General features: G+C 35.2%; 1 protein-coding gene and 1 pseudogene across 9 annotated transcripts in view; both read left to right on the top strand.

Annotated features, from left to right (window-relative positions):
* The window catches only part of DOCK7 (dedicator of cytokinesis 7), a 325,545-nt gene that overhangs the window by 61,864 nt on the left and 239,889 nt on the right, over nucleotides 1-23,792 (top strand). For 8 of the 9 annotated variants that reach the window (XR_005215342.1, XR_005215344.1, XR_005215343.1 and 5 more), the window contains exons 3-9: nucleotides 15,857-16,032; nucleotides 16,210-16,278; nucleotides 20,037-20,166; nucleotides 20,257-20,469; nucleotides 20,828-20,913; nucleotides 21,540-21,606; nucleotides 22,965-23,114. Coding sequence is in view for 2 of the 9 variants with exons in the window: in XM_037827046.1 (XP_037682974.1) it covers nucleotides 15,857-16,032; nucleotides 16,210-16,278; nucleotides 20,037-20,166; nucleotides 20,257-20,469; nucleotides 20,828-20,913; nucleotides 21,540-21,606; nucleotides 22,965-23,114 (891 nt within the window). In the remaining 7 variants the exon portion in view is untranslated. Of the gene's footprint in view, nucleotides 1-15,856; nucleotides 16,033-16,209; nucleotides 16,279-20,036; nucleotides 20,167-20,256; nucleotides 20,470-20,827; nucleotides 20,914-21,539; nucleotides 21,607-22,964; nucleotides 23,115-23,792 lie in introns of those variants that run through there. The other variant, XR_005215347.1, reaches the window with a different exon arrangement.
* Nucleotides 8,011-8,462, top strand: LOC119527229 (annotated as a pseudogene).

The following is a 23,792-nucleotide window of genomic DNA, read 5'->3' on the forward strand; positions in this document are numbered from 1 at the left end:
TGATGCTGTTATTGCGCTTAACCAAATTAACAGTAATTCCTTTATATCATGTACTATGCAGTGCATATTAAATTTCCTTGACATCTCATGCATGTCTGTTTACATTTGGTTTATTTAAACCAGTATCCAGACAAAATCCAAAGATTGATTTGGTTGTTACATCACTTGTTTAAAAATAAAAACTAAAGCAGAACTCCATTCAAGATGCAGAGTGAGACACTCCAAGGCCCTAATCCTTTACAGAAGCTTTGAACAACCAACAAGAACTAGTAGAAACCTCTCTCTCAAAGCTCCAGAAAACAGTTAAAGGACTGCAGTATCAGGGTTGGCGTTGAATCAAGAAAAAAGCAACTTGAGAATGGTAGGATCTAGTGATGCCCTGGCTGGCCTCTTTCTCACCCATCACTGGCTTTATGTGGAGCTGGCCTGTCCTTTAGGGTGGATCCCTCAGTACTGGTTCCAGAAGGACTTCTGCACATACTGGGAGCATGTATGTCTGGCCCACTCCATCTAGTGGTGGCCTCTGGGACTCACCATCCCAGAACTTGCCTTGCATGTAGAAGGAAGCTCAGGGAACTCTCCTACAGAATGCTGTGGGAGAGCAATCCAGTTGTGCTGCCTGTGGCAAAGGATTTCTGGCTCTAGGACATATAGTGCAGTGCCTGGGACTGTAGGGAAACTTGTTTCCTAGGGAAGAGGGGACATTTAACTGGGTAAATGGGGGAATTCCTAGGGCCACACATGCATGCCCAAGAAGCATGTGCAGAAAGGACTTGCGAGACCCCTATGCTTTGGCCTGGAGTTATACTCTAAACTGATTGTATGAATAAGTGCTGAAGAAGAAAAGTTACACAGGTCAGTCTGCAAGGACTGGGAAAGGTGTTTTCTTTTTTTCCCTCCTTTTTTTCTTGTTAGCTCCTGATATTCAAGGAAAGCTCTATCATAATAACTAGCTGGATATAAGTTAAGGAACAGATACCTCATAGTCTAATTTTCAGTGATAACTACCTAAAATATCAAAATGCCTAGATGTCAATAAAAGATCATAAAACATATAAAGAGCCAGGAAATGATGGCCTAAAAAAAGAGAATATTAAAGTATTAGAATCCATCAGTGAGGAGGACAAAACCTGGGACATAGCAGACAAAGACTTAAAAAAAATGGTCCTAAATATACTCAGAGAGCTAAAGGAAGACGTGGACAAAGAGCTAAAGGAAATCAGGAGAACAACAGAAGAACACAAAGAGGATATCAATAAAGAGATAGAAATTGCGAATCGAAAAAAAACTGAGCTGAAGACTACAGTAACAGAAATTAAAAATTCTCTAGAGGGGTTCAACAGCAGATCGGAGCTGCCTGAAGAAAGAATCAGAGAATTTGAAGATAAAACAATTGAAATCATTCATATCGAGAAGGAGAAAGTGGAAAGAATGAAGAAAACTATAGAGCCTGAGGAACCTATGGGACACCATCATGCATACCAATATACACTGTAGAAATCCCAGAAGGATGAGAAATAACGGTGTAGAAAGAATATTCAAAGAAATAATGGCTGAAAACTTCCTAAATTTAATCAAAGACATGAATATATACATCTAAGACGCACAACAGATTCCAGACAGGATAAACCCAAAAGCTCCACAGTGGCATATCATAATAAAACTGTCAAATGCCAAAGATAACAAGAGAATTCCGAAAGCTGCAAGAGAGAAGCAATGTCTCATGTACAAGGGCACCTCAAAAAGATTAAATGCTGATTTCTCACCAGAAATTATGGAGGCAAGAAGAAAGTGGAATGACCTTTGTAAAGTGCTAAAAGCAGAAAATTGCCAACCGATTATTCTATGTCTAGTAAAAATACATTTCAGAAATAAATGAGATGTTAAGATATTCCCAGATGAACAAAAGTTGAGGGAGTTCATCACCACTAGACTAGCCCTACAAAAAATGCTAAAGAGAGTTCTGCAGGTTGAAAGGAAAGGACCGTAGATTGAAGGTACATGAAGAAATAATCTCTGGTAAAGGTAACAACGTATAAATATAAATGCCAGTACTGTTGTATTGCACTAGTAGTCCACTTTTTACTTCCTAAAGGATCTAAAAGGCTAATTTGTAAAATGTGATGATAAATCAGTGGTTAGGATTCATAAAGCTTAAATATGTAATTTTTGTTAAGAATTGCATAAAAGTGGAGGGTGCAGGGGTATAGCAACACAGTTTGTGTATGCTATTGAAATTAAGTTGGTGTCAAAGCAAATGAGATTGCTGTTGACTTAGGATGTTAAATTTAAACCCCACGGTGACTACAGACAAAACATTGGAAAATACAGAAGCTCGTAGCGAAAGAAATTAAGAGTATAGGTTGCTAGGGGCAGGGGATTGGAGAGGTAATACATAATGTGTGCAGGTTTTGTGTTTGGTGGGAAGGTTAGGTGAGAGGGTACTGTAGTACTGTGAATGTGTTTAATCCCACTGAATGGAAAATCTTGGAGGTTGAGATGGGAAAGTTTGTGTTGTATATATTTCAACAATTAAAAAAAAAAAAAGAGCTACTAAAGAGCATGACAATTAAATGCAATACATGGTCCTGGATGGGATATGTTTTGGTTTGCTGAAGCTGCCAGAATGTAATATACCAGAAATGGATTGGCTTTTACAAAGGAGATTTATTAGGTTACAAATTTACAGTTCTAAGGACATGAAAATGTCCAAACGAAGGTCTCAAGAGGGAGAAACCTTCTCTGAGGAAAGGCTGCTGGCATCCAGGGGTTCCTCTGTCACAGCGGGAAGGCACGTGGTGACATCTGCTGGTCTGTCTCTCCAAAATATCTCTGGTTTCAAAACTGTTTCTCCAAATGTCTCTGGGCATTTCTCTCTTAGATGAAACTATGAGAGCTCAGAGACGCTGTCTTTTATCCTCTTAGAGAGGACTGCAGCAAGGGGATTAAGACCCACCTTGAATGGGCTGGGTCACATCTCCATGGAAACAACCTAATCGATTAAAAGGTCCCACCCAGCAATAGGTCTGCCCACACAAGAATGTATTAAAAGAACATAGTCTTTTCTGGGCTACATAACAGCTCCAAACCAGCACAGGATATATAACAAGGGAGGAGAGAAGGCTCAAAGGACATTATTGTGACATATGAAAAAATTGGAATATGAACTGTAAGCTTTATATCAATATTAAGTTTCTTGAACTTGATAACTACACTTTAAGTGGTTAAATAAGTTAATTTCCTTGTTTTTAGGAAACGTACATGGGAATAATAAGTATTCAAGGAGCATGATGTATACAGCCTATAGTCAAGTGTTCAGAAAATGGAATGACAGAATTTTATGGCAAATGTGGCAAAATATTAAAATCAGTGGATCTGGGTATCTGGGGCATAGGGGTATGATGTATGTTGGAGTTCTCTGAATGGTGTTTTTTGTTATTTTTGTTACTGTCCTGTAAGTTTGAATGTTTTTCAATATAAAAGTTAAAACAAACAGACAAACAAACAAACAAAAAACCATTAAAGCTGATGCCCCTATCTGCAACTGCCACTTTGAACTTTGTTTTGTTTTTATGCCATTGACTTTTTGAGGAAATTAGATTACTTGTCCTGTATAATTTCCTGGGTTTTGAATTTTGTTTGCTCCCTTGTAGATTTCTTTCTCTATCTCCTTATTTTCTGTAACTGATTAGATCCAGGTTTTCAGTTTTTTTTTTTCTTTTTAAAGAATACTTATTATTTGGTGCTGTGAACTTCTTACGTCACGTCTTGCAACACCATATCTGGTTGTCCTACTCTTAGAGTTGTAAAGATTGAACAGTAGGTTCATATAGGGACACTCAGATCCTTCCATTGTAGAATTCTCCACCATTGTTTTATCTAATGGTTTTATCCTTTGATCATTTTTGCCTAAATCAATTACAGAATTTCATTAAAGTTTGCAAAATAGTAGATTTCTAATTATTTTTGTTTCTTCTACATTTTTAAAGTTTGAATTCTTCTGAAAAGAGAAACTTGCTTCCAATAACGCGGGCTATTTAATTATCCAAAAATTCAATTTGTGCAGGAAAATGTGATAAAACTTTCTGTTACCCTCACTTTGTTTTAGAATTAGTTGTATAGTTAAATATATTTGGTGCTTACCATACTAGTCCTTTTCCTGAAGCCCGGTCAGTGGTAGAGTTCTCAGAAAGTGCTCAGCAAAGTGATAGTATTGCCTCAATTAAGAATGTTGGACATTTTTATCTGTAGATTTATGCTTGAAGGACAGCTTGTCTGCATTTAAAATCCTTGGCTCCTACTTTCATTTGTTTTAGTATCTTATAAATGTTGTTATACTGTTTGCTGGTATTAAATATTTTTTGAAGAAGTTTGATGCCAACCTGATGTTCTTTCTCTTCTAAGTGATTTCATGTTTTTGTTAGTATGTTCAAAGAATTCTTTCCTTATCTTTGAAGTTCAATAATTTTTTTTGGGTATGTTTCAAATCATTCCGTGGTCTGAACTGTTTTTTCTATGAGTTCCTGTAGTTCTGGTTTATAATGTTCTTTCATAGATGTGATTTATTCATCAAGATATTTACTTGTTTTTGAATGTTGAATTAGAGCTCTCATCTATTCAGTGGCAACATTTTTTTTTTTTTCTGGCGGATTTTCATTGTGTCTGGGAAAGTTGTGCTGCTTGCTTTACTCTTTCTAACAGTATTACTGTATGGAGACAGACTCAATGTTTTTTGCTTATTAATATTCAAATGAGATAGATTTTCCTAGTCTAGAAACTGGAGATTCTTGGTGAGGATGTGGAATAGGGTGATGGACCAGAGTAGGTTTTCTAGTTTCTTGCTTGAAGGGAATATGTAGCCACCGTCTGGCTTCCAGAGCCTACCTTGGTTGAGGAGGATTTATGACTTCAATCCTGTGTTTTACAGATGGCTCCTGTTTTCCACTTACTTTTCTATTTCCCAACTTTTTATTATGAAAAATTTGAAACATAATATAGAAAACATACAGAAAAATGGAAAGAACTCCACAGTGGATCTCTTATATCTACCACCTAGATTCTGTGATTAACATTTTGCTGTATTTATATTATCACATAGCTGTCTCTCCATTCATCTATTCATTCACATTTTTTTGGATGCATTTCAAAGTATATTGCACACATCAGTATAGTTCATCCCTAAATGCTTAACCATGTATTTGATTAATTTAGTATTTGCTTATTTTTACATAAAATATGTATGCAGTGCAATGTGGAAAGCAAATCTTAAATATACTATCCTATGTGTTTTGTCATCACCACAGAGAATTCTCTCATGTCCCTTCCCTGTCAATTCCTGTTCCTACCCTTGCTGAGACAACCATTATTCTGATATATTTTTCATTTTAATTTAGTTAGGTTAGCCTGCTCTAGAAGTGCATGTTAATGGAAGCTATACCCCTTTGGCCCTGGCTGTTTTCACTCATCCTGTTTATGAGACTCATCCTTGTATGCATGAGTGATTTGTTCCTTTTTATTGCTGCGTAATACTCCATTATATGAACATACCATAGTTTGTTCATCCATTCTGCTTTTAATGGACACCTGGTCTGTTTCCAGTTTTTGGCTATAATGAATGAAGCTGCTATGAACATTCTTGTATGTCTTTTTGTGAATATGTACATCTGTTTCTTGGGTAAATACCTAGGAGTAGAATTCCCTCTTTTGGATTGTGCTTTGCGTGTCAAGTCTAGGAGCTCTTTGCCTAGCCTAGATCTCAAAGATTTTCTCCTATATGTATGGGTTTAATTTCATAAGAAACACTACATATTTTCCCAAAGTGATTGTATCATATTATACTCCCCTCATCAGTGCATGTGTGTTCCATTTGCTTTCCATCCTTGCCAATACTTGATGTGGCCATTGTTTAATTTAAGCCTTTTTGGTGGATGTGTAGGTGTGTACCATTGAGGTTTTGATTTGCATTTTCTCATGACTTAAAAATTAAACATGTTTATTTGAGATAATTAGTAATTCACATGCAGTTGTAAGAAATCACAGAGCTCCTGTGTACGCTTTACCTGGTTTTCTCCAGTGGTAACTTCTTGCAGAAGTATAGTTCATTATCACAATCAGAATATTGACTTAGATACTGTCAAGATATAAAAATTCTATTACCAGAAAAATCCCTATATTGCCCTTTTATAGCTAAATCTACTTCCCTTCTGTCTCCCCCACCTCACCCCAAGTCCTAACCCCTGGCAACTTCTACTTTGTTTTTTTTTTTTTTACAATTCTGTCATTTCGTGAATTTTATATAAATGGAATCAAACAGTGTGTAACCTTTTGCAGTTGGCTTTTTTCACTGAGCACAATTCTCTGAAGACTCATCCAAGTTGTAATGTGTATCAGTAGTTCATTCTTTCTATTGTTGAGTAGTGTTCTAGTTTGCTCATGCTGCAGAATGCAAAACACCAGAGATGGATAGGCTTTTATAAAACGGGGGTTTATTTCACTACACAGTTACAGTCTTAAGGCCACAAAAAGTCCAAGGTAACACCTCAACAATCGGGTACCTTCACTGGAAGATGGCCAATGGTATCCGGAAAACCTCTGCTAGCCAGGAAGGCAGCTGGCGTCTGCTCCAAAGCTCCGGCCTCAAAACGGCTTTCTCCCAGGACATTCCTCTCCAGCAAGCTTGCTCCTCCTCAAAACGCCACTCACAGCTGCACTCACTTCCCTCTCTTTGAGTCAGCTCATTTATATAGCCCCACTTATCAAGGCCCACCCTGAATGGGCGGGGCCATGCCTCCATGGGAACATCTCATCAAAATCATCTCCCACAGCTGGGTGGGGCACATTCCAAGCAAATCCAGCCAGCACCAAAAACGTCTGCCCCACACAAGACCACAAAGATAATGGCATTTGGGGGACACAATACATTCAAACTGGCACAAGTAGTATTCCATGGTATGGATGTAACACAGTTTGTGTAACATTCCCCTGTTGAAGGAATCGAGTTGGTTTTCGGGTTTTAGCTGTTTCAAATAAATCTGTTATGAACAATTTGTGTAATGTTTTTTGCATGTGTAGACATAAGTTTTCATTTCTTTGAGATATGTGCCCTAAAGTGCAGTTGCTGTCATATGATAGTTTCAAGTTGGCTTTTTAAGAAACTGCCAAATTGTTTTCTGGAGTGTCTGTACCATTTTACATTCTCACCAGCAATGCATGAGTGATCTATTTTTTTGGTATCTGTACCAGCATTTGGTATTGTCAAGTCTTTTCTATTTTAGTCACTCTGATGGGATGTAGTCATATCTCATATAGTTTTTAATTTGCATTCCCTAATGACAAATGATATTGAACACCTTTGCATGTGCTTATTTGCCAACTGTATATCCTTTTCAGTGAAATGTCTGTTCAAATCTTTCGCCTATTTTCTAATAGTATGTTTACTTTGTTACTGTTTAGAGTTTTCTTTATATACTCTAGATACTACAACTTTATGGTTTGCAAATATTTTCACCCACTTTGTAGCTTGTTTTCTCATTCCCTTAATAGGGTCTTTCACAGAACAAAAGTTTTTAATCTTGATGAATTCCACTTTACCAGTATTTCCTTTTATGGATATGCTTTTGGTGTCAAATCTAAGAACGCTCTGCCTAGTTCTAGATCCCCCAAATTTTCTTCTGTGTTTTATAATTTTACATTTAAGTTTGTGATTCAGTTTGAGTTAATTTTTGTATAAGGTGTGAGGTTTAGACAAGTTTCCTTTTTTGCCTATGGATTTCTACTTCTTCCTGCACCATTTGTTGACAAGGCTATTCTTTCTCTTATATTTTTGTCAAAAATAACTTGGGGTATATTTGTATAGGTCTATTTCTGAGTTCTTTATTCTGTTCCATTGATCTGTGTGTCATTTCCTCTCTCAGTAAGGTACAGTTTTAATCAAGAGTGTAGCTATTTATAATTAGTCTTAAAATTAGGTAGAGAGAAGATATACACGCTGTTGCTGCTGTTGCTGCAGCCATGTCTCTAGTGATCCCCGAGAAGTCCCAGCATGTTTTGTGAGTACTCAACACCAACATCGATGGGTGTCAGAAAATAGCCTTTGCCATCACTGCCATTAAGGGTGTGGGATGAAGGTATGCTCATGTGGTGTTGAGGAAGGCAGACGTCGACCTCACCAAGAGGGCAGGAGAGCTCACTGAGGATGAGGTGGAACGTGTGATCACCATTATGCAGAATCCACACCAGTATAAGACTGGTTCTTGAACAGACAGAATGACATCAAGGATGGAAAATACAGCCGGGTCCTGGCCAACGGTCTGGACAATAAGCTCCGTGAAGATCTGGAGCGACTGAAGAAGATTCAGGTCCACAGGGGGCTGCGCCACTTCTGGGGCCTTCATGTCTGAGGCCAGCACACCAAGACTGCTGGCTGCCACGGTTGCACTGTGGGTGTGTCCAAGAAGAAATAAGTCTCTAGGCCTTGTCTATTAATAAATCGTTCCTACACCTAAAAAAAAAAAAAAAAATCAGGTAGAGTGATCCCTTCCACTTTCTTCTTTTTTTCTGAAAAGAGTTTTAGCTAATCTATTTCATTTTCCTTTCAATATACACTTTAGAATAATCTTGTCTTTATTTACAGAAAATATTGCTGTGACATTGATAGGAATTGCTTGCAACCCATATGTCAATTTGGGGAGAAATGACATCTTTGCTATGTTGACTCTTCTAATCCATGTATGTTGAACCAGCCTTGTGTCTCTGGAATAAACTCAACTTGGTCATGGTGTATAATTATTTTTATATATTGGTGAATTCTGTTTGCTAATATTTTGTTAAGAATTTTTGTGTCTGTATTCATGAGAGATACTGGTCTGTAGTTTCCTCTTTTTTTGTACTGTCTTTGTCTGGTTTTTGTATCAGAGTAATACTAGCTTCATAAAATGAATTGGGATGTTTTTCCTCCTCTTCTGTTTTCTGGAAGAAATTACATAGAATTGGTGCTAATTGTTCTTTAAATGTTTGGTAGAATTCTCCAGTGAAAAAATCTGGGGCTGGAGATTTCTTTTTTGGGGGGTTCTTAAAATTATGAATTCAATTTTCTTAATAGCTATGAGGCTATTCAAATTATCTTCTTTGTATTGGGTGAATTGTGGTAGTGAGGAATCAGTCCTTTTATCTAGATTGTCAAATTCATGTGTATAGAGTTCACAGTATTCCCTTATTATCCTTTTGATGTCTGCAGGGTCTCTAGTGATATCTTTGTTTCATTTTGACATTGATAATTTAATGACTTCCTCTTTTATTTTTCATGTCAGACTTGCAAGAGGTTTGTTAGTTTTATTGATCTTTTTATTTGTTTTTCCCATTACTTTGCTTTGTTTTGTTTGGAAATTTTTTTAATTTGATAAATAAGTTTAAAAAAAAAATTGATCTTTTCAAAGAACCAGTTCTTTGTTTCATTGGTTTTCTCTATTTTTCTGCTTTCAATTTCATTGATTTCTTCTTTTTATTATTTTCTTCCTTCTGGTTGCTTTGGGTTTGTTTTGTTTTCTTTTCTCATTTCTTGAGATGGGATCTTAGATTATTGATTAGATTTTTCTTTTTTTCTAATGTAAACATTTAGTGCTTTATATGTCCCTCTCAGCACTGCTTTAGCTGTGTACCACACATTTTGATACATTTTCATTTAGTCAAGTGGATTTTTTTTTTTTATTTCACTTTTGAGACTTCCTCTTTTATTTATGGATTATTTGCAACAGGGTTGTTTATCTTCCAAGTGTTCAGAGGTTTTCCTGTTATCTGTTACTGATGTCTACTCTGATTCCATTGTGGTCAAAGAACACATTCTTAAAGGTTTATTTTATGGCCTTAAGATGGTCTATCTTGGTATATGTTTTGTGGGTCTTTGAAAAAAATGTATATTCTGCTGTTGTTTGCTGTAGTGTTGTATAAATTTCAATTAGATTCTATTGGCTGATGCTGTTGTTGAGTTCTGTATACTCGCTGATTTCCTGACTGGTTGTTATACTAACTATTGAGAGAGGTGCGTTGACATCCCCAACTATAATTGAGCATACGTCTGTTTCTCCTTTTAGTTCTATTAATTTCTATTCATATAATTTGTAGCTAAATGTGTACATACACATTTAGGATTGCTAGGTCTTCTTAGTGTATTGACTCTTTTATCAGTAGATAATGTCCCTGTCTGTCTGATACTTTTCTTTGTTCTGAAGTGTACTCCTTTTATATTAATTTAGCCATTCCTGCTTTCTTTTGATTAGTATTTGCATGGTATATCTTTTTCCATCCTTCTACCTTCAACCTACCTAATAGTGTTGTATTAGAAGTGAGTTCTTTGTAGACAGGATTATAGATAGCTCTTATTTTTTAATCCATTTGCCAACCTCTTACCTTTTTATTGGTGTATTTAGTGGTATTGTTCCCTTAAGCCTTGGTCTGCCATTTTATTTTTTGTTTTCCATTTGTTTCTCTGTTTTCTTTTTCCTGCCTTTCTGTGGGTTACCTGAACAGTTTTGGAATTTCATTTTTATTTTTGTATGGTTTTTGAGTGTATCTTTTTATGTAACTTTTTTAGTGGTTGCTCAAGGTGTTATATATTCAAAATTTATCACATTCTACTGGTGTAAACTTTCCTAATTCAGGTGAAATGTAGAAATCTTACCTCTCTTCACATCCCTTCACTCTTCCCCCCCATTTATAATATAATTGTCCTAAATATTTTTTCTACATGCATTTAGAATCAAATCAGACAGCTTTATAATTTTTGCCGTAACCATCAACAAAATTTAGAAGAATCAAGAAGAGAATGAAAGTATATTGTAGTTGCCCATGTTTTTACTCTTACTGGGTTCTTTCTTCCCTTCTGATGTTCTCAGATGCCTTTTATTATTTCCTTTCTCATTAGAGAATTTCTTTTAGCCATTCTTTGAGGGTAGGTCTGCTGGTGACAAGTGCTTGTAGTTTTCCTTCATCAGAGTATATCTTGATTTCTTCTTCATTCCTGAAGCATATTTTCACTGGCTCTAGAATTCTGGATTAACAGTTTTTTTCTTTCAGCACTTGAAAATGTTGTGCCATATAACCTCCATGATTTTTGATGAGAAATCTGATGTCATTTGAGTTGTTTTCCCCCTGTAAGTAAGGTGTTCTTTCTCCCTTGCTGCTTTTAAGATTTTTTCTTTGTTGTTGAGTTTTCAGAAATTTGACTCTTCTGTGTCTTGCTGTAGATTTCTTTGGATTTATCCTGTTTGGGGTTTGCTCATCTTGAACCTGTAGGTTCATGTCTTTTTGCCAGATTTGGGAAATTTTCAGTCATTATTTCTTTGAATACTTTTTCAGCCCTGCTCTTTCTCTTCCTGTTAAAGGGCTCTGGTGACATGAATGTTAGATCTCTTTTTTTTATGGTCCCTCTGGTTCCTGAATATCTGTTTGTTTGTTTTTTTTCCAGTCTTTTTTTCTTTTCTCTGTTGTTGAGATTGGGCAATTTCCATTTTTTTTTCAAGGTCACTGATTCTTTCTTTTTTTCTCCTCCATTCTGCTCTTGGACTCTGTTGACTTTTTTAATGCATTTTTTTATTATGAACTTTAACATATATACGTAACAGTGATAACTTTCGAAGTACAATTTAACAAATAGTTAGCAAATTTCAAAGAATGTCATGTGTCACAGTTCCACAACTTCAGCCATTTCCATCATTGGAAAATGTTAACATATGGAAAGGTGTTACTGTTCGATGCATAGCTCGACAAGCAGTTATGTAGGTAATTTCAAAACTTGTTATTGATTACAGTTCTACAGTCTCAGTCCCTTCCCTGTTATGCAATTGAAGGTACATACAGAAAGGTGAAGACCTTCAAGGCGCAATTCAATGAGCAGCTATAGCACAAACCCCAAAGGATGCTATAGGCTACAGTTCCACCATGTCATTTACCTCCTTCCAGCCATTCCAATACCCCAGCATTCCAAAAAATATATATATATAATTATATAAAGTTTCAATATTCATACCTTTGTTAAATCTTATCTTGTTTGTTGCTACCCCTTCCTGTCACTTTCTCTTTCTCCATCTTTAGGGGTGTCTAGGCAGTGAGCACCGTAACTTGTTCATATTGAAAGGGGGTGGTCGACAGAATGGGGAAGGGAGCTGCATCTGATTGTTGTTCTAAAGAGGCTGTTGCCTCTGGGTTTTAGGACTTGCCTGGCATGGGAATACTCTGGTGGATTTAAGTTTCTGAGAGATAAAACTTAGTGAATCTTTTATAGAATCTCAGGTAGAGACATAGGTATTTGGAGACTACTTTTGGTAAGAGCATGGCATATTGTGGCCATTTGGGATGTCTGGCTGGAGCTTGCATGAGAGAAACCTCCAAGGTAGACTCTCCACTCTATCTGGGATCTCTCAGCCACTGTGGCCTCCTCAGCTTGTTACCTTTCTTTTTCCCCCTTTTGGTCAAGTAGGCATTTTCAATCCCTTTCTGCTGGGGCCAGGCTTATTCCTGGGAGTCATCCCATGTCGCCAGTGAGATTCATTCCCTTGGGAGTCATGTCCCTCGTTGGGGGGAGGTTAATGAATTTATTTGCCAAGTTGGGCTTAGAGAGAGAAAAGAGCAAGAAAAGAGGTTCCCTGGAGGTGCTTCCATGCATAATTATAAGAGGACTCAGCCTCCCATTTACAACCCAAGTGCAAGCCTCAAGTCGATGACCTGATTTATTAAGAAGTGGGTTCCTAATTTCACTTAGTATATGTTCTATCCAAAGATAAACGGTCAGCTTCTTACATTATCTTCACTTAGTTGTACAATCATCATCACTCTCAACTTTAAACAAGTATAATACATCCCAGAGCTCTTATAAGTGGGTGGCCACTGCTTTGTTATGGACAGATGTGGGTAGAAGTCCAGGTTCCCCACTCTTCCTCTGTTGACACTCAAAATTACTGCTGAGCAAGAGTGGGCGTTCTACCTTTCCACTAGACCCCTGCTGACACCACTGTGACTGGGAGGGCCAGTAGTGCCTCACTACTTTTCCCCAGGTGGCTTCTAGTTTACACCCCAGGGATGGGTGGCTTTGTTATCTTAAGCAGTGATAGAAGTCCTGATTCTCTACTGGGTCTCCTCTGCAGAAAGTTGAAGGGGTACCTTGTTACTGCTGGGTTGGAATGGAAGTCCAGAGTCCCTGTGTGGTCTCCAGTGACACTCTGAGGTGGGGTACTTATTACTGCCCAGCAGATATGAAAATCCCAGCTCCTTACTCAGACTTTTCTAACACCAGCCTGATGGGGGATTTGGTGCCTTGTTAAATAGCCAGGCAAGGATGAAAGTCTTGCCTACTGATTTTGGCCTTTGCTGGTGGAGTCACAATTTTTCATGTGGTATTAGGCTGGAGTAGAGTAGTTATTGCTAATAGTTTTCTGTCTTGCTAGGCTGCACCTTTCTTGGTCTTTTGGCTGGGGAGAACAGACATTTGTTGGGAATTTTTAAGTTTGTACCCCTTGACATTTCTCAATTCTGGGTTTCTCCAGCTCCAAGTCTGGAGAAAAATCAGGGAACTACTGCTGTGTTGTTCCTTTGGTCCCAAGGTCCCTAGCTGGACTGCCTTTTTCTCACCAGCTTTGAGAATCTTTTCTTATGTTTGCTTTATATGTAATGTTTTTATAGTTTTTAATTGTACCTAGTGGGAATAATAGGGAAAAGTATGTAAACTCTGTTTTCCTAGAAGTGAAAGTTCCCTGATGACCTTTGTCTTTGAACACTTTTGTGTGTGCTACAATAAACATACATATATCTTCCTTTTGAAAAGTCTAATCATTTTTTTGGGTCCACTTATTTGAGGGTATTGTTTGTCTTTTTATCACTAGATATGGGACTTTTTTTTTTTTTTTTTAAATGTATATTCGATATACCAGTCCTTTGTCAAATATATGTTTTAGAAATATTTCCTCCTAGTGAGTGCTGCCTGTTGGGTTTCTTAAGAGTGTATTTTTATGTATCAAATTTTTCTCTTTTGATTTTTCCTTGTCATTTTAAAGAAACTTTTGCCTACTCTCAAGTTAAGATATTCACCTATTTTTTTGAATAGTTTTAGCATTTATGTTTATGTCTATGATCCATCTCAAATTAATTTTGGCGTATGTTGTGATGTGGGGATTTAGGTTCATTTTTTTCCATATGGATATCCTGTGGTTCCTGTACCAGCACCATTGGCTGAAAAAGATTTTACTTTTCTTCCCTTTATTATGAACATCATGATAGTATAATATATACTTGATAGAATAGGTAGGATAGAATGCTTATGAGAGGAAAAACCATGAATTTTAGAGTTTGAAGACCCAGTTACAATTTCTGCACTGCCATTTTGTGGCTGTTTTATTTTGAGAAGTTCCTTAACTTTATTTCAGCACAAATGCCTTATTTATAGAATTGAAGTAGTAATAATGTCTAACCCACAGTGTTTTGGGGGAGGTTTACATGAGATAATATAAAATCATAATGTTAATAATAATAGCAGCTATCTTTGAGTATTTATAATGTGCTAGGCATTCACTGTTTTATTTACTATCTCTTAAATGTTATTGCTCTTAAGTTTTACTGGTTGTTCAGTCCAAAGAAGTATACATTAAAGCACATTCTACATAGCAATGCATATCTGTATAGTGGTAGGTCTCATTGTTTTTACCTCAGTTGAACATCTTAGAAAATAGCATGTTCTTATTTTCCTTGGTTGACAACTGTACATTTGTGATATGTCCTTCATGGTTTTGCCTGAATATTTCTTCTTTCTTGGATTAAATAAGAAGTATGGTATCTTATTAAAAAGTGTATTTTTTTCCTGGTTTAGGAATGCCATGATCTATTATTACTAATAGATACTTTTAACAGGGTCTGTTTCGTTTCCTAAGACTGTTGTAACAAATTACCACAAACAGGGTGGTTAAAACAACAGAAATTTATTCTCTCACAGTTCTGGAGTCCAGAAGTCTGAAATCAGTATCACTGAGCCAAAATCACTTGTTGGCAGTGCAGCATTCTCTCTGGAGGCTCTTAGGGAGAATCCATTCCTTGCCTCTTCCAGATTCTGGAAGAATGGCAAGGTGGCTAGAATTACTTGTCTTGTGGCCAGCATCCTCAGATCTCTTTTTGCTCCTTGTTTACGTGGTCTTCTCCTGTGTTTGTGTGGCCCAAATCTCCCTCTGCCTCCTTCTTGTAAGGATACGTGTGATTGCATTTAGGATACACTCTTGGAGTCCAGGATAACCTTCCCATCTCAAGAGCCTTCATTATATCTGCAGACTCCTTTCCTCCAGCCAGCAACCCCCCCCCCCTTTTTTTTTTTGCTGTAGTAGTTAAGATTCACAAGTTTCAGAGATTAGGCTGTACGTATCTTTTGGAGAACCATTTTTCAGCCTACCACAGTCTGGTTATACTTTTTTACTAGGATAATTAGCAGTAACAAAAATCAAATAAAAGAGTGTTTAGAAATTTAGCAATGAAAATGCCAAAGGTATAAAAAATAAAAAGAACCCCTTCCAGCGAGCACTTTGTAAGATGTGAAGTATAATAAAACTTTTAATTATTATTACTGTTTTCATGTGAGAGGTTTGGGCAAGGCCTAAGCAAGAAGTTTAAATGAAAGTTTAACCAAAACCGTGAAGTTGTATAAGATAGCCAACACCTCGTGGTTTCTTTAGTTCATCTAGCTGAATACCCATTGAAATTTTAGAAAGAAATAGTTTAAAAGCATGTGATGTTTCAAAAAATAAATTTTCCCTGCTCAAATTTTTAAAATTCTTATATCCACCTCTTCTTTTCTGTCTACCTCCCATACCCATCCCTGTTTGAAAAGGTGCCCCTTACTGAAGCAGTGGATCCAGTAGATTTGGAAGATTACCTCATTACTCATCCATTAGCTGTTGATGCTGGACCTTTAAGGGATTTGATTGAATTTCCTCCAGATGATATTGAAGTTGTCTACAGTCCTAGGGACTGCCGGACCCTTGCTTCAGCTGTTCCTGAAGAAAGGTAAGGAAACATTTACCTGTTTTTGGTTTTAGCATAACTAAAGGCTACCTTCCTTGTTTTATTTAGATCTATTTCTTGTGGTGGTATCATTTCCTAATATAAGAACAAGAACGAAGCAACCAAAATCATAGACATCGGTGCTTTCCTGTCTAAATCATAATATTCTCTTTTAAATAGTGAAATGGATCCACATGTTAGAGATTGTATAAGAAGTTATACTGAAGACTGGGCGATTGTGATCAGAAAGTAAGTTATATGTTTACTGTAACATTTAAAAATACTTTGTAGGATTTAATAATTACGAAACCTGAAAATTCATTTCAAAAATGAGCAGAAGAAGCAAAAGAAGAACTTTTATATAAGGACATTTCCTCAGAAGTTCCATGGCTACTTTTACTTACTTTCCCTATTCAATATTAGTTTTGTGGGGATAGTATTTCTCTATTATCATATATCATTATCATCATCACCTAATAACATATGATGATTTTGAAGTGTGAATTCTTTTAGGAAATCCTGGGTAGATATTGATAAATAATTTCTGTTTTTCACAGGGGATACAATTTAGTGAAACTTAAATAGTTAATTCAATTTAATAGCCAGTTTTCTAGATTAAACTCTCTGAAAGGTCTTTGCCCTTTATTAATTAACCAACTAAATATTTATAAGCCCTTGCCTTGTACATCACATCAACTAAATATTTATAAAAAAATGTTTTTTTCCTACAACTAAAGGACAGAGTTTGAAATTTCAAGTCAGGTTAAGATACAGAATAAAGCTACTTTTCCTTTACTAATTTGCATAATGACTGAAGTAGTAAAGAATTTTGTAATGACATTGTAGTTTTCACTGAGGAAGTAATCTATACTAAATAGCAGTAGCAAAAATGATTTATTCATTGCTTATTATTTTCACCTCATGGCTACTGTCATATGTTGCTGGGTTTAATATTGTGCTAAGTATCACTTGGGGGATACTGCTGACATGCTTTTTAGTTTTAATGTGACTCAATAAAAGCACAGTTGGCTACTCTTCCTAAAGAAGACCTATTTTTATGAACTCACAATTTTGATAAGTATCTCAGTAGTCAGATTTTAGGCATTATGGAAGAAAACTGTTCCTCTGTCAGATAATTCAGAAGTGTTTAACCTTTATTCATATATGTTAGAAACATATAACCAGAAATCTTAATAAAAGGAAGTTAGTTGCAAAATATATTGAATTCAGAATCATGGAATCTGCTACTTAATTCTAATCATGGAGTTGCTGACCTTCGTTTAGGCAAGAGGGTGAGGAAATTAACATTTATTGGTTGCTTAGTATGTACTGGACATTTTATTAGCAATTCACACTCATCTTTTTTCCAACGAATAAGGTAGCTCAGGCTTAGATTAGTTACGTACCTTCTCTGAAGTCCCACGGGCCAAAAAGTGGTATATTTTTTCTGTTAAACCAGACATTATTCATTATCTGCAGTGGTTAAGTGGAAGACAGAAGGAATACTGTTGGTGGACTAGAAGTTCTGAGATGTATCTGAAAGGTAGAAAATAGGTATGATTGGAAAAGAAGAGGAAAAAAACACAGTACGGAATAATCTAAGGAGAAAATTTGTGCAAAAGCTTCAGTAGTGTTTTGCCCTCACACACAGTGAATGCAGGCAATGGAAGGGGGTCCTGGGGCAACTGTTGGGGCATTTGGTTGCTTTGAAACCCCTGTACCACTTAGGCTTAGCTTTGATGACAGAGGTATCTGCTTTTTTAGGGTAAGTAATTATGAGGGCTTGGGCCTATAGGATAGTGCCCAGAATGTCTGATAACATCTTGGAGAAAGAGGGAACTCTCATTCCAGAAGTCTAGGTACTGGCAGGTTTTGAATGGTTCTGTGATCTGCCTCTATTCCACAACCTCTGGATATGGTCTGGGTAAGCAGATACAGTATTTCCAGATGGGGAATACAAATTCAAAAATGAGCACAGAATCTAGAATTGCCAGGTGTTTCATGAAAACTAGTTCACTAAAACAAAATTATCAAACCACAAATAAGAGTGCTAACAATTGAGGAAATAATTAATAGAGCAATGGGATCAAGACCCACTGGTGTAACTAATGTCCTCAAAGAGATAAGAAAGGATATTGTAACCATAAAAACAATCAAATACTTCTCTTTGGGAATTAAAATGTTGATTGGTGAAAAGATATACAAACTCAGAAGATGGGTTTAATGGCATAATGGGTGTAGCTGATGAGTGGAATAGTGAGCCATATGACAAAACCATGAAATTCTTTTATAATTCAGCATGGAAGGATAAAGGGACAGAAAGTAGTTCATTTATTTATTCATTCAACAAATATTTATTGAGAGTCTAGCATGTACCAGGCACTATACTAAGCACTGAAGAAACAGTAGTGAACAAAACCAATTCCTGCCCTCAAGGAGCTTACATTCTAGTGGATAATGAGGGCAATAAACAATAAACAAACACAAATGGTAGAGGTAAGTCTTATGGAGGAAAATAGAGTAAGGAAGAGGGTTTGGGAAGGCCAAGTATTGGGACTGAATTTTTTATTTTCTATAATTAGAGAAGGCCTTAGTAATTGGATGAATTTGAATAGAGACCTGAAGGAAGTAAGGGAGTGAGCCCTAATATCTGCAGGAAGAGTTTATTAGACAGAGGGAAGAGTAGTACATGCAAAGCCCCCATGTTGGAAGCATGCTGGAATGTGTCTGGAGCAGAAAAAATGAGTGAGAATGCCAGGAGATGCCAGAGAAGTGGTCAAGTGGTATTGGATGGGGAATCACGTAGGGCCTTATCATAGCAACTGACCAGAGGACAGAATGATAATATATGAAAGGAGTGTTGATCGTGAGTCATTCTTCTCAGCTGACTTGAGTTTCATACTGGCAGTTTTTTAGGATATAGAAGAGGCAGAATACAACATTATTCTGATATATCAGAACAGCTTAGATATGGACCTTCACAAAGTAAGGCATATTAAACTTTTCATGAAAGATTAAAAAATCTGTTTCTGAATAACACCTCTCATGGTTCTATATTGAGTAACTTTATTTTAGTTCTTACTTTATTTTACTTCTTTATTTAGTTCTTCCTGAAAAGGATCTTTCTTTTGTGATTACGCAGTCTGTGACATTAACATTATTATGAAGCTGCTGTTTTAATAGCTTTAGCCACAAGACAGAATGTGAATTATTCATATCAAATGTGGTCCTTTACTATTTCATGAATTGGCTGATAGTTTGACTAATACTATACCATCTTCTGGTAATCATAATTGGTTTTCCCCCAGTTAAGATATTCCCTCTATTTGACTACACAAGTGTTAAATCTCTTTGATCTGCTCTTAGTGTCTCTGAGGTTCTTGGATGGTGGGTTGCTAGGAAAGAAGTTTACATTAATTTAACTGTTGTTCTTAGCTATGTATATATAATATATACATACATATTAATTAAGCAATATTTGTATACAATGGTGTTTTTAGATTTTGCTGTTCTTCATTTTACAGGCTCTAGATTTAGGTTCAGATATTTAATGCATACTAAGCTATAGCAAAACTTTTTGGCTCTTTAAGATTCACTGCTATATATGTATTTGCCTTCTCTTTTTAAAATTTATATCATTATTGTAATGTGTATTTTCTGCTTTCACATTTTATTCTTTAACCTGGCTTCCCAAATTTTCTTTTTATTGACCAGTTCTCTGAATTGAAAGTACAACTTAAATTATATACATATGGTTGGCATGGGAAGAAAGAGAGTATGATTTACTTCTGGAAACTCATAATCTTCTTTCTAGTTGCATTAAAGGAAATTTGAATGGAAATTTTCTAAGCTGCTGTTTAAATGTTTTAGCATATTTATCACTTTGTTGGAATGGATCCTTATTATGTAATGAAATAATGCAGAAAACAGTTGGATTATTACATAAAAATGCTGAAAATGTGAGAATTTTCAAAAGTTGAGATTTATTTAACTTTTATTTTGAATAGGTATCACAAACTGGGAACAGGATTTAATCCCAATACATTAGATAAACAGAAAGAAAGGCAAAAAGGTTTACCAAAACAGGTCTTTGAATCTGATGAAGCTCCGGATGGCAACAACTACCAGGATGAGCAAGTAATACTTAAAAAAAAATATATATATATATATGACTATAAGAAGTTATTTTTAAAATAATTAATTTATATTTAATGTTTTATATCACAGGATGATCTTAAAAGACGTTCAGTGTCAATAGATGATACCCCAAGGGGTAGTTGGGCTTGCAGTATTTTTGACTTGAAAAATTCTCTCCCTGATGCTTTGCTTCCCAATTTACTTGATCGAACTCCAAATGAAGAAATAGATCATCAGAATGATGATCAAAGGAAATCAAACCGTCACAAGGAACTTTTTGCTTTGCATCCATCACCAGATGAGGTATAGATATTTGGATATAAAGAAACAGATAATTATTAAGATAGATATTTTGGGAAATGAATTTTATGTAGTATACTTACTGTAATATAGGAAATAAAACGTAACTGAAGCATAGCTATCATTTCTGTTAATGAAATATACTTTGTGTAGTAAATTTATTGTTTTTAATGGGTAACTTATGTGAATTGAGCACACTGATGATCTAATGACTTCTGTTTGTGAATAAATAGGCCATTCTTTTCTATGTTAAATTTTGAGGATTAAAAATACTAGCTTAGTAAAATAAGTTCTTCAAAAATAAATTGTAAGAGATAGAAATTTGATAAGCACATTCATTTTGTTGCTTATCAATTTGTAGGAAGAACCAATAGAACGACTTAGTGTTCCAGATGTGCCCAAAGAACATTTTGGTCAAAGACTTCTTGTAAAATGTTTATCACTCAAGTGAGTATTTATTTCTTTTATGTATAACTTGCATTTTCTGGGATGATATTTTGAGTACTGGTGTAATAAAATCTTAGTAGATTTTATACTTGTATTTGTGTTCTTTGAGAAGATGAGCCAAAACAAAGTTTACCATTTTAACCAGTTTTCTAATTGTACAATTCAGTGGCATTAATTACTTTTATAATATTGTGCTACCATCACCACCTTCTGTTACTCAAACTTTTTCATCACCCAGAGCAGAAACTCTTTACCCATTGAGCAATACGTCTCCATTCTCCCATTCCCCAGTACCTGGTAACCTCTAATACACTTTCTGTCTCTATGAATTTGCCTTTTCTAGATATTTCATATAAGTGGCATCATAAAATATTTGTCCTTTTGTGTCTGGCTTATTTCACTTAGCATAATGTTTCGAAGGTTCATCCATGTTCTACCATGCATTAAAACCTCATTCCTTTTTATGGCTGAAGAGTATTCCATTGTATGTATATACCACATTTAAAACAAATCCATTCATCTATCTTGGCACATTTGTCGAAAATCATTGACCATAGATGTGAGGGTATATTTACTTTTAAAATTTCTTTATCCTTTTTCTTTCTTTCTTTTTTTTTTAAAAATAGGTTTGAGATTGAAATTGAACCTATTTTTGCAAGTCTGGCTTTATATGATGTCAAGGAAAAGAAAAAGGTAAGGTTATATAATTAGAATGTAGTCTGTCACAATCATAGGTTTCAGAAACATTTTTTTTTAAATTTCAATTTTATTGAGATATTTTCACAAACCATACAGTCATCCAGTGTACAATCAGTTGTTCACAGTATCACTGTATAGTTTTGCATTCATCTCCACAATCAATTTTTGAACATTTCTGTTACCACACACACAAAATAGAATAAGAATACAAATTAAAGTAAAAAAGAACGCCCAAAACATCCTATACCCCCATCCCTTCCTATTATTCATTTACTTTTTGTCCTCATGTTTCTACTCCATACACTGGATAAAGGGAATGTGAGCCACAAGGTTTTCACAATTACATGATCACACAGTGTAAGCTATATAGCTATACAGTCATCTTCAAGAATCAAGGCTACTAGGTTGCAGTTCAACAGAGAAACTTGTTTTTAAAAGATAAGTTATCGTTTACATGATAAGTAATTTTTTTGAGAATTATTAAAAATGGGACATTTGCAAAAAAAGTAGAAATTTAATTTTACAAGTAAAGATGGTAAGACTTGGCAAATGATTTCTTTCTATAAAAGAGTTTTAACCTTGCTCTGTTTTATTGAAACTGTTGCAAAAGCAGGTAGCAGAAGCATCTTTCTTTAATTTAGAAGCATCTTTAATTTAAGAGCGAGAAAAGATAATACAAGGAAAGCTTTTCAGGCAAATTGTATATAAAAATGAGAATGATGAAAAGAGTAAATTTTGAATATGTGTAATTTACAAATTCTCAGTAGCTAAAAGCTCAGTTATATGTATTTCAAGTATTCTTTTCTGAGTAATGCTCTCTGTTTTACTATCGTATCTTTGTTACACTTAGGAATTTTTCAAAGGACTGTCTTGTACAGCATTTCTTTAATAGTCTAAGTTTAATGTGTTGTAGAAAGTTAAAGTGCCTTCAGTGTCATTTGCTGTCAACATATATTATGGGTTTCTGCATTGGAACTGTGCTCCAGCAACTTGTATTTTCTAAATCAAAACTGCTGAGATACTGTTTATATACTTTTTAAAAACTTGGTTTGGGGCAACTTATCTCAATGATAATTTGTTGTATAATTTATTAGAGGTTACATTTATAATCAGCATTCATAATATGATTTTTTAGAATGTTTATTATACTGTATTTCCCAAATAGTTTGTACATTTCTTTGATTTGATTTAGACAAATAAATAATTGGTTTTAGTGAAACATAAGATGAACTGTAGGCGAGGATATAGTGTTCTTATATCTGTGATCTTCTAAGACTGGGTGTATAAGATTTTTGTGAGTTTTTGTTAAATGCACAGAGTTCTAAATTTAATGTATGAATCTTTTTTTTAAGATTTCAGAAAACTTTTATTTTGACCTCAATTCTGAGCAGATGAAAGGATTGTTACGTCCACATGTACCACCTGCTGCCATTACCACCCTGGCAAGATCAGCTATTTTTTCTATCACTTATCCATCCCAGGATGTTTTTCTTGTAATAAAGGTGAAAATAATGTTAAATGCATTTATTTATATGTGTATTGTCTATATACTTGTCTCCCTATCAATAATGCAAACTTGTTACAGACAAGGATTTTACTTTTACTTGTTTTTTCATCTTAATATTCCTTAGTACAATATTGGATATAAACTGTAGGTGCTACCTAAGATTTGCTTGACTGGGGATCAATACTGTAATTTTATCACCCACTTCCTAAATTTTATAAACACTAATGCTAAATCATTAAGGTCATGGAACATTATGATTCTGCTGTCAACAAATTTAGAATGAAGATTATAAATTCTAAAATGTGACTGTTACTTACCTATAGAACTTTTGAGTTACTTAAAGAATCATTGACCTTAATTGACCTTACAGAAATATTTTGAGAGTAGCTTAAATGATATTCATTAATCGTTTTATCTTTATTTTATAAAATTGTCATAAAAAGGTAATGGATTTTATAATAAGGTTATAAAGTAGATTGTCATGAAATGAACCCTATTTACTCACAGGAATAATGTCCTCATTTATGGATACATTACTATGAATTCATGTTAATGTAAATCTTATTTACAGTGAACAGTCTGATCCAAAAGTGAAGATTTAGCAACAGTGGTCTCCAGGAATTCACTTAAAGAGTAAAATTAAGTTCTAGTCATTAATACAATTGATAAAAAT

Source organism: Choloepus didactylus, chromosome 2 (genome assembly GCF_015220235.1).
Source record: "Choloepus didactylus isolate mChoDid1 chromosome 2, mChoDid1.pri, whole genome shotgun sequence".
In the NCBI taxonomy this organism is placed as follows: Eukaryota; Metazoa; Chordata; class Mammalia; order Pilosa; family Megalonychidae; genus Choloepus; species Choloepus didactylus.